General features: G+C 46.2%; 1 protein-coding gene across 2 annotated transcripts in view; it reads left to right on the plus strand.

Moving 5' to 3' along the window:
• smoc1 (SPARC related modular calcium binding 1) overlaps positions 1–9,350 on the plus strand; it is a 39,042-nt gene extending 29,692 nt beyond the window's left edge. For both annotated transcript variants that reach the window (XM_079751967.1, XM_079751968.1), the window contains 4 exons: positions 1,205–1,310; positions 1,720–1,964; positions 2,563–2,616; positions 7,616–9,350. In XM_079751967.1, the coding sequence (XP_079608093.1) occupies positions 1,205–1,310; positions 1,720–1,964; positions 2,563–2,616; positions 7,616–7,632 (422 nt within the window). In that variant the 3' untranslated portion in view covers positions 7,633–9,350. The remainder of the gene's footprint in view (positions 1–1,204; positions 1,311–1,719; positions 1,965–2,562; positions 2,617–7,615) is intronic.
• Positions 9,351–11,448: the final 2,098 nt, after the last annotated feature.

The raw sequence follows: 11,448 nt of genomic DNA on the forward strand, positions 1-11,448 counted from the left end.
CTCATTGTATATTTATAAATGTCATTAATATAGATACGTTTAAAATCTTAAAATATTTTTTCAAAAATATTTTGGTCCAATGTCAGAAGCATTCCTTATTTATCTAAACTGAAGTAAAATTCACGTGTTTGTGTTTAATTTAACTTAAAAAGGACTGACCTAAATTATGCCGGGGTGACTTGTTGCGACACCCTGTGCTTGACATTGGCCACATAAGCTGCACACAACATGCAACAGGCTATGCTCGATAACGTCCCGACTGAACACATGAATTAAGGCTCAGCCAGCGTATGTCGCTGCGTTGGGAGCATAATTGGATTCACCTGGTCTAATAGGCTCACCAACTCCATCCCAAAAGATGTGGCTAGCTAGCTAGCTAGCATCAACGGTATGCAAAAGATCAACGAGGAAAAGGCTGATAGAGCAAGGAGGAATGGTTTAAAAGGACACATTCTGAGACAGAATGATATTATTTTACCAAGCAGTGTTTGAAGTTTGCCTTTAGAAGACACAATTAGGAGGGGAAAATATTTGTACTTGTGCAAAATGGGCAATTAAAGCCATACATCTGGGCAATGAAAGGGAGCTACCCAAGGTGTTCAGCACCCTGCCATAAAACTTAACAGGTCTGCACTGCCCCGCTCCGCCCTCTTATCACTGTTCAGAACATGTGCGTCACCTCTGGCCCACTTCCCTCCTCAAGCAGTTCATGCACAGAGCCACCAAAACCAGGACCACTAAAACCGTACCCCCAAATTCTTGTTCCACCAATTCTCGGATTACCGTGACCGCGTTGGCCAACACTGGGTTCACACAACTAGGTTCAACAAAACTGTGTTCACTTAAATCTGGGGCCAGCAATTCTGGATTTACCAAGTTAACCATGTTCAACAAAACCAGGTCCACCTCAACCCGGGACGAACAAATCAAGTTTTCCCGGATATTGCAGGGTTGCTACAGCCCGGCGGTTAACAAGGCAGCTAGTCGGTTTTGGAATAGCCAAAGCCACCTGCTTGGGTACTTGGTAATTACTGTAGGCTTTAGCCAATGTTTGCATGCTAACTTTACTGCAGAACACCCACTCCCTCTTTACGGGTTCATTGGTTCTCGAGCTTTGGAAGCATCAAGCCTAAACTGCGCCGTAATGACTGAGATTAGTAGGGGAAGGTCATTCTTCTGTTTTTTTGCCTCTGATTTGTACCAGGCTGCCCCGAAGGGAAGAAGGGGGAATTCATTACAAGCCTGTTGGATGCGCTCACCACAGACATGGTGCAAGCCATAAACTCACCAGCCCCCTCTGGTGGTGGGAGGTGAGTCATAACACCATGAATAAGAAATATAATAAATTATTTGGCATCTTTACTTTTGGTTTGTGTACAGGTAGTACAGGATGTGTTCCTTACAAATATCTTCCTGGAGGACTACAGTCTATATTAAATTAATTAATGTCTTGGATAACTATACAGACACACCAATTGAAATAATTTTCTCTATGCTTTAAGATATAAATATCCCCTTCATCGACCCAGCTTCCAGATCCTGCTGCAGGAAATCTGGTCGAAATCGCTCAATGGCTTTTCTCGTCTTCTTCCTCTGTTGCAGCGTCTTCTTATGTTGCTTCCCTCAGTCCTGGTTGATCTTTGACAGCAGTTAAGCTTGACCGATTTTGCACTGAACTGGTTGCTGTGATTAATCCCGATATGGCGGTGTTCCTGGCAGGTTTGTGGAGCCGGACCCCAACCACACCCTAGAGGAGAGGGTGGTGCACTGGTACTTCGCCCAGCTGGACAACAACGGCAGCCAGGACATCAACAAGAAGGAGCTGAAGCCCCTGAAGAGGTACCTAAAGAAGAAGGCCAAGCCCAAGAAGTGCGCCCGCCGCTTCACCGACTACTGCGACCTGAACCGAGACAAGGCCATCTCCCTGGCCGAGCTCAAGGGCTGCCTGGGGGTCAGCAAGGAGAGTGAGTGAACGGGGCGAACTAGACGTATGTTGCTGTGTGTTGGAATGGGTCTGACACATGTAGAGCATTTTACTTTTTCTACACTCAACATGGAACGACGTGAAGGAGTCTCATGACTTTTATTTTAAGAACACAGAAGAGATTGGGCACGGTGTGAAGGTGTATGGACAGAGTAGCTCATGCTCAGAGTAGAGGTTTGAGTGCCACTCGTAAAGTCTTAATGCGGCCGTTGTCTTGTCTGAACAACCGTCAGCCATCTGTCTCTGTGGTCCCATTGGAGAGCCTCTGGGTTCAGGGTTTATGAGTCATGCTCACGCCTCCAGCCTGGGGACCGTGATCATCATTTGGTTTTAAGGAAACGAGGCAGACCGTTTACAAACATGCAGGCTGATGATGGGTTGTGCCTGGTGCTGTCGCGGCTAGGGACCCCATCCCTAGAATTCCCGAGGTTCATGAGTTCAAGCGTTGCTGTATTGGCTGTCAGCCGTTAAACGGGTCCAACCTGCACCGCCTCCATGTGATATGCTTCAGAAGGAATGTCCACCTAACGTTTGTGTGCACGTGCCTTTGATTTATTGAACTTCTCTGTCCTCAACAGATGCGTCGTCAAGCAGTGCGAACCAGGGGACAAGGCAAGGGACCAACCTGTTCAGTAAGGCCGCCTAATACGCTCCCTCAAACCCTGAGCCGCGCTCCGGAAGGTTCTGGACTGCCGGTGAACATTTTGGAGTTCTGCTGAATGTTCTGGAGTTTTCCAGAATGTTCTGGGCTGTTCTAGGATGTTCTAGAAGGGCTTGAGCTGTAATCCACTAAGACATTCTCAGACCACTGATGTGTGGTCACCTTCATTTTTTCCCTTTTGGTTTTCCATTTTGTCCCCTCAATAAGAAGGGAGAATAAAACACATTTTTATTCCAAGATTAGAAATACTATGGGATGAAAATGTGTTTGAATCAATAACACTGACATCACTCCCATGGTCTATAGTTTCTATGTGACTCCAGTCAGTGCTCATTGATGCTGCATGACGACTGCATGTCCTGGTCTTTCTGTTGTAGCAACGTATGTGTTTCACTGGCAAAGTGTGCGTATGAATGTATTTGTGTTCTTGTGTGTTTAATTGGGTAAGTTTATGCATGTTTCCCTTCAGGTATATTATTGTAGTAGATGAGGGTTCATTAACCTGAAAACCTCCCATCCCTCCGAAAACAACCCCGGTTACCTCCCATATTCTGCTCCATGCAGTTTAGTTCAGTTCCACCGGAGGAGGTCAGGGACTAATATACTCAGCTGGCTGGCTGGTTCGCACACGTATAGAAGTTTTAAAGGTTATTTCATATCTTAATGTGGCGTTCCACTGTGGCCGGTCGAAGCTATGAAAATGGATCTTCATTTAAAATTCATTTTATTGCATCGTGTTTTATGTATAGGCCATTTGATAGACACTTTTATTCTAAAAGTATCTTCCAACAGCAAATGCGCAAACATTCCTGGCAAGGGTAGCCCGATTGGGAATCGAACCACTTACCTCAAATATTTGCTTCTGGCCCATCACATTAAAAGTACCTCCTGCACATCATGGCTGGGTAAGACCCTCAGCTGTGTCCTGATTGCCAACGGTCATGGAGCATCCTGCCTCTCTCACAGGCAGCAGATGAACATCTGCACACAGCATGGTCAGACCCCATCATCCTCCTCCTCCTCCTCCTCGTTGTGTGTAATCCCCTGCAGGGCGGTTCAGGGACCCCATGGTTTCTGAGCCGGCCGGTCTCTGGAGGACTTGTGCTGTCAGCTCAGTGACAGGAAGGCCACACACAGCAGGAAGCAGAGTCCAGGAAACCTTCGGTAGCACCACACCACAGACCACCCCCAGTGGTCATTTCCCAGGATATCTCTCTCTTAATCCCCTTCTTCCCCCCCATTTCTCTCTCTCTCTCTCTCTCTCCTATTGTTGTCTGGTGTGGTTCCCCGAACAAGTTTCTTATTCACGGTTCAGTGTGGGGCTTTTCCCTCTAACTCCTTGCTCCTCACTGTAACTCCTCACACAGAGGGGAAGAGGGAGAGCGGGAGAGAAATGAGAGGGAGAAAAAGACTGCAAGGGTCCGCACACCTCTCAGCAAGACGCTGGCTCCACATTTTGTCCAGAGTCTAGAGTCGTGCTCCCTCAGAGCTCTGGCCCCAGAACTGCTCTGTCGGGAGTTATGAGGGGCAGGAGGAGGAACGTCCATGGAGATGTGTGCGGTTTACTGCTCTTGACAAGGGTCTTTAATGAAGGATTGTGGGTAGGAATCCTCTTAAGGAAAAAAAGCAGCACATCTGTGTGAGTCTTTCCCCTCCTGGAGGGTTGGCACCGGCGTAGGAAACCATATTGCCGCGCCAGGGAGAGTGGCATCCGTCTTCCCCTTCCAACCGAGGTCTGTAGTCCAACGCCCCGGGCAGCCCATTAGCAGTAAGCCTTGCTTGCCTTTTACCCAGAACCCGGCCGGCGTGGCTAAGCCTGGTGAGCGATGGGCTGGTGGTTGCACAGCGGTTCCTAATAAGTCCAAATAAAATAAAGACAGCACTATTATGGGATACGTCTTGACCGAGGCCTCTCTCCGCCAGAGGAGTCTGACTCCCCTCCCCCTCTCCCGTCCTCACCTCCTACCTCCTCTCACCTTCCAAACAACTCCTCCCCTTTCAACTTTTTTCCCACCTCCTCTCCTCCCCTCATTTCACCTCCTCCTCCTCCTCACCTGTTTTCCTCTATTTCACCCCTCTCTCTCCTCCCCCTCCCCCTTCTGTGAGTGCTGGATGAAAGGGGTGCATTATGGGGCAGCTTGGCTCAGAGAGGTGCATTATGGGGCAGCTTGGCTCAGAGAGGTGCATTATGGGGCAGCTTGGCTCAGAGAGGTGCATTATGGGGCAGCTTGGCTCAGAGAGGTGCATTATGGGCCAGCTTGGCTCAGAGTGGGGCATTATGGTACAGATGGGCTCAGAGAGATGCATTATGGGGCAGCTTGGCTCAGAGAGGTGCATTATGGGGCAGCTTGGCTCAGAGAGGTGCATTATGGGGCATGCTTGGCTCAGAGAGGTGCATTGTGGGGCAGCTTGACTCAGAGTGGGGCATTATGGGGCAGGCTTTGCTCAGAGTGGGGCATTAACGTGCGTTCACACCAAACGCGATGGGGCGACACGACTTGGCTGTAACGTAACAGCCAATCAGCGTTCCCTGCAGATCCCTGCCACCCGTTCTCTGCAGTGCAGTCCGGAGTGAACCGCAGCATAGAGAGAGAAAGTGATTGTTGCTGTTTGCGACTCCGGGAGCTCCATACATAATAGTATATAATATTACACTATATTATATGCTGCTATGTATAGAGCACCCGGAGTCGCAAACGCAAATCGGGTGAATTTTTGGATGGAAAAAACCTGCGACAAGATTGGATTTGTAGCGTGACACTTTTGGTGACAAATGTGTCTTTTGGTGTGAACGCAGCTATATGGGGCAGGCTTTTCTCAGAGAGGTGCATTATGGGCAGGCTTGGCTCAGAGAGGTGCATTATGGGCAGGCTTGGCTCAGAGAGGTGCATTATGGAGCAGGCTTGTGTCAGACTGACTGGTCACCTGGTTACTTTGTCGGCAGTTTTAACACACAAACAAAACCAAACCTTTTTTTCCTCCCCCGAACCTCTCCTCTCAGAGTGCAGGCCGTTCCGATTGGCTGTCGGGTAACCCAGGGTGACCGTCATCCCGGCGTCAGCCAGGTACAGGTGCCCCCCCGCCCACCCCCCCAGCTAATCAGCCCCAGTTAACCCCCAGACAGTGTCTGCTTACAGGGAAAGCCCAGGTGTGTGTGTGTGGGTGTATGTGTATATTTGAGTGCTTGTTTGTATGTGCATGTGTGTATGTTTGATTAAGGGGGCTGAAGAGGGTCTTAGATGAGGTCCATAATGTTTTGAGCGTGCGTGCGTGCGTGCGTGTGTGTGCCAGGCGTGTGTGTGTGTGTGTGTGCCAGAGACAGCAGACGGGTCCTCTGGGCCCCAGGTGGGTGAGGGGGTAACTGATCGGTAGTCTGGTAATTGCTCAGATAATTCGTCTGGGTTTGAATCCCCGACCTGTAGTCGCTTCCCCGCCGATTATCTGGGGTTCAGACGGGAACACAGTCCCCTCACACACACACACATACGCTCACACACACGCACACACATACACACACATACTCACACACGCAGACACTCATACGCTCACACACACACAAACGCATACACATAGTTAAACTGCATTTCACGAGCTGACATTAGATTAGGATCACATGACATGATGTCAGTGAGCGAAGGCGTTAAGCCTGACAGCCGGAGGGAGTCAATCATAAAGGTTGACATTCTAAACCTGGTGGATGAGAGACAAACAACCAGGAACAACAGTATACACCACCACCCTGTCTCTCTCTCTCGCTCTCCAGCTCTCAATCTCAATCAACCTCCCTCTCTCTATCCCTCTCTCTCCCTGTGTCTATCTTTTTCTTTTTTACTTTCAATCTTTGGCTCTGTTTGCTTGAGTTCTGACCTCATCCAGTACTTCAGCCAGCGTAGTACAGCGAGCATTTGCACCAACTGAGGCACTGCTGTGTGAGTGTTTTTTTGTGTATTAAATATTGTTGTAAACTTGGCGAACATTCAAGATTGTCTTTGTGTGTGTGTGTGGGCACGTCTGTCTGTGCATGTGTATGAGTCTGCGTGTGTGTGTGTAATGTTTTGTGTGCTTGAGCTTGTGTGTTTGTGTTTATCATTTTTTGTGAGAGCATGTGTGTGATTCTGTGTCCACGCTTGTGTCTGTGTGACTATGTGTGTATGTATGTGTCCGTGTGGTTGTGTGACTTAGGGGGCTGCAGTGTCTTTGATGAGGTCCACAATGTTCACACTGCTCTCTGACACGCCAGAGAGCTACTCAGCAGGACGACACACAGCTGTGTGGCTAATCCCCTCACACTGAACACCTGCATCTCCTCACACACACACACACACACACACACACACACACACACGTGAACGCCAGGTGCAGACACACAACTGCCTGCACATGTAGGGCACAAAGACACACACGCCTGTTTGTGTGTGTGTGTGTGTGTGTGTGTGTGTGTGTGTTGTGGGGTGCAGGCAGACCCACTGGGAGACGCTCCACATCTCTGATAGCCATCTGTAAACAATCTGGACATCTCTCTGTGGTCGTCCTCTCTTTTGTCCTGTGTGTGTATGCGTGTGTGCAGTGTGTATCTTGTTGGCTGGTGCACGTGAGTCGAGGCATGTGCAGGAGGAATGCTTTTGGCTCGTCACAAAGCGTGTGTGTGCACCTGTTTGACAAACACAAAAGTCACGTTATTTTCTGTGTTGTTTTAACATGATTTTTTTTTCCCTCCCCATCTCTTATCTGTCTCTGGAACTATCTGTCTGTCTGCCTGTCCATCTGTGTGTATGTCTGTCTGTCCATCTTTGTGTCTATCTGTCCATCTGTGTGTATGCCTGTCTGTCCATCTGTGTGTATGTCTGTCTGTTGGTGTGTCTGTCTATCTGTATGTATATATGTCTGTCTGTCTGTTGGTGTGTCTGTCTGTCTGTTGGTCTGTCGGTGTGTCTGTCTGTCTGTTGGTCTGTCCGTCTGTCTTGTCCCAGTGGGTCGTCTGGTGTGATCAGGGAAGCTTCCAGAAGCTGAGGGGAGCAGAGGCCACAGGTGGAAGACATCTGCATCAGGAGAGAAGACTCAAGGAGAAGACCAGCGAGAGAAGGAGAAGAAAACAAGAACAGAAATAAAAGTAGATATCGAAGCGGCACCAAAATATTTGCACTTTCGCCTTCCAATGTATTTTTCTTCCCTTCCTTTTCAACCCGTGTTTTGAAGCTAATTTTACTTTTGTACGTGAATAACTCGCCTGCATAAGACGTGTGGATTATGCAGGGCACTTGAAACGAGAAGGACTTACAATGTGTTTTTTCCTGTTCTTGCTTGTCTCTATTCTCTGGGATAAAATTTTCAATAACGCCAACAGTAATCATATTCAACTTGGGATGTTAACCAGCAATGGCCCTTACCTTAAAAAAACAGAGGGCAGGATAAAGATTAGAAGTGATTAGAGCCAATCAGAGACAACCTGTAATAACCAGTTTCACCAGAAGTAGAGAAAAATAGCTGAAAAATAGCTGTCATAGTGATTCTAAACCACATGTTCTTCGACACAGAGAACTACAGTTGCCATTTAAAGCCATTTGTCTTTGATCACAACTTTAAAAACATTGTTTTAATCAGGATGGTAGTCCTATTCTTCTTAAAAAAACGTTTGTAAGCAAAATGGAAATTAAATCAACGCAAACCCCAGAAACTTTAAAAGATACTCAAATACATCAATGAGATATTGAAACTTGATAATAATACAACATTATTGCAACTATTTAATAAACACAGAAGAAAAATCGGAGGCAAAACTGGTTGAAAACACCTCCTCTTACGATTGATCAGATATCAACCGTTTCCCTGAGTCATTCCCCACTTTCAGTATTTAGCATGTTCACGGTTTGGCTAGTGGCATTAGGTTCACTGCCAAACACAAAACACTTGACCTCTCCCCAGAGACGCTGCAGAATATATGTTATGCCTATAAACATGCTCTTCCAACAGCTGGCGTCAATTTAGTTCAGTAGAAAGATTTCAGAGCCACCTGATACAATACTGGCGCGATCGCAACTTTAATTTTGTCGAATATTGGAGATGGTTAAAAAACGGGAAAACTATATCCTTCATTTTTTATTCCTTTTTAAAAAAGATTTGTTCACATTCGAAACGATTGCCTTTTGTTAATGCGAAAGATATGAGCTTGGTGCGTGTTTTTTATTTTCTTGTTTGTGAGCATTTCTTTTTTGCATACAACTTGGCCAGTCCCTTAAGAGTCTTCCCGTTGTAAATATGTAAAAAAAAATATTTTTTGTTAGTTTTTTCATGTATTTCACTGGTGGCTTGGGGTTTGTTTACCTTGCAAAAACAGTGCGGTCTGATCCGCCCTTTCGCTTATCATATAGAAACAGTGGACATCCGTAGTAAAACTTTATGCTTTATAGGCTAACGTTTGACTTATCTACAGCTCTAGAAATGGAAGCCGTTGAATTCTGTGTGTTACCAGGCTATCGCTTGCCCTAGCCTTCAGGAACTAAATTGGACTCTACCTAACGTCATACAACAAAAGAACAGTGTGTATCGGAGAGTAGTCCTCAGTGGAGAGCAGTCTCAACCGCTCACCTGTTTACCGCCAGAAGACTGGGCATGTGTCTGAGTACGTTGAAGTGTTTCCAGACTGCCAGGCTAACCATCAACAGACCAGATTGGTGTACAAGCTAACTGACCAGTAATCATAATTAATCATCCCACTGGGACCTTTAGTGGGACAGAGGGGGGGGGGGGAACTTAAATGTAATTGCCTCAATCCGCCAAGATATCTCAACAGGCTTACGACCGACCCTGCAAAATAATGTACGTGTTTAAAGTTTGTAGACCGGGGAATGTGAAACCTGACATTTATGTAGTCATGTTAAAATCTGATAGTTCTTTTTTTCTTCCCTGTATAAAGTTGATGTAGTGTTAAAACAAATGATCAATGTTCATGTCGGTTACAATGTACATATTTTCCAGTTGGACGTTTATCAGTTTGGGAACAGATATTGGAGGGCCAGGTCCACTAGCCCCACCTGGTGGTAAAGATGGGTTACTGCTTTTAAAAATATATGAAACACGTTTATTCAGCACCTTGTAAACCAGATACGCTGTAACAAGCAGAGTTACGCCCATGATATGCTTTCAAACGAGCCAACTGAATTCCATCAAATTAAAATAAATGTTTTTAATTAAGTTGTAATTGTTTAGTCTTTTGTCCGCAAGTTGTCTGGTATATCGGTTCCGGCTCTGTGGGTGCCTCCCTGATCAGGTGACCCCACATTCTGTCTGCTACACGATCAGTCTGGACCTCCTGCAGCGCACATCTCAGTGGGCGGGACCACTGTGTCTTGAAGGACAGACTCCTTCAGCTAATCAGCATAACAATCCAGTCAGAACGACTAAAACCTTTTGTTCCCGACGAAGAACTCTGATAGTGCGTACTCTTGTGTTTGTTTAATCGCTGAGTCTTTTTCTTCAATAAATACACTAACAGCTGTGTTGACTTTCCCCTAATGTTAACGTTACCACTTGTTGCTAAGGGAGACGCCATTACAGTTATGGTCTGTATTTACAGTTATATTACGACACAGTCATTTAATTGGCCCAGATTACATGCAATTTCAGAAAATCGATGCATTGCGGAACAGAACGTCAGGTCACGTGAACAGGATGGTCTCCAGGCTCACGGACAAGGCGAGGCGCCCTGGCAAAAGGTGCACTTGATGTACACTGTATGTCGGGACCAATGACATTGTAATGACAGCCAGCACCATCCCAAAGGGCACACAGAGTCAATTGTTTGTGTTTGTTTGTTTGTCGCTGTTAATTTCCTATGGAGCTGAAATGTGTGCGCTTGACGATAGCCATATAGCAACAGGTCATGTAGACTATCATTACTGCAGAAGTTTACCTGGGGGGCCAGCTGATTAGAGCACCTCTGGTAACTGTGTGTGTGTGTGTATGTGTAGATCAGTTCATATGCAGATGAATGTGACCGAAACCCATCAGCCCACCGATGGGTGTTACCAAAAGGTTTGCCTGTCGGCCACCGGCACCTGACCGACAAGACTGGCAAACCTTTGTGTGTGTTTCTGTACATGTGTGTGTGTGTGTCTGTGTGTTGTGATGGTGGTGTCGACCCTTGATCTGAGGTTAATCAAGATGGCCGGGGGGTCAGGCGGGGATGAAATTGGAGCCTGGGGGCAGCTGGGATGCATCCGTCTTGCTCTGACACATGTTTGACTTCTAGTGTGAAGTTCAAAAGACTTTATAATGATGCAGCTGTGTTTGTGCACGTGTGTGCGCGAGTGTGTGTGTGTGTGTTTTCTTCTTTTCTTGTAATGGACGAGTTGTGGAGTGCAGGTGTTACATTAATTAACGTTGCGGCATTCCAACATGTACAAGTTATATTACAGGTTATACCATGTACAAGTTATTTTACAGGTTATACCATGTACAAGTTATGCTACAGGTCATACCATGTACAGATTATACTACAGATTATAGCATTTACAGGTTATACCATGTACAGGTTATACCATGTACAAATTATATAACAGGTTCTACCATTTACAAGTTATATTACAGGTTATCGCATTTACAAGTTATATTACAGGTTATACCATTTACAAGTTGTACCATGTACAAGTTTACTACAGGTTATACCATGTACAAGTTATACTACAGGTTATACCATGTACAGGTTATACTACAGGCTATACCATGTACAGGTTATACTACAGGTTATACTATGTACAGGTTATACCATGAACAAGTTATACTATAGGTTATACCAAGTAGAAGT

This window comes from Pollachius pollachius, assembly GCF_949987615.1.
Source record: "Pollachius pollachius genome assembly, chromosome: 15".
NCBI classification, from domain to species: domain Eukaryota; kingdom Metazoa; phylum Chordata; class Actinopteri; order Gadiformes; family Gadidae; genus Pollachius; species Pollachius pollachius.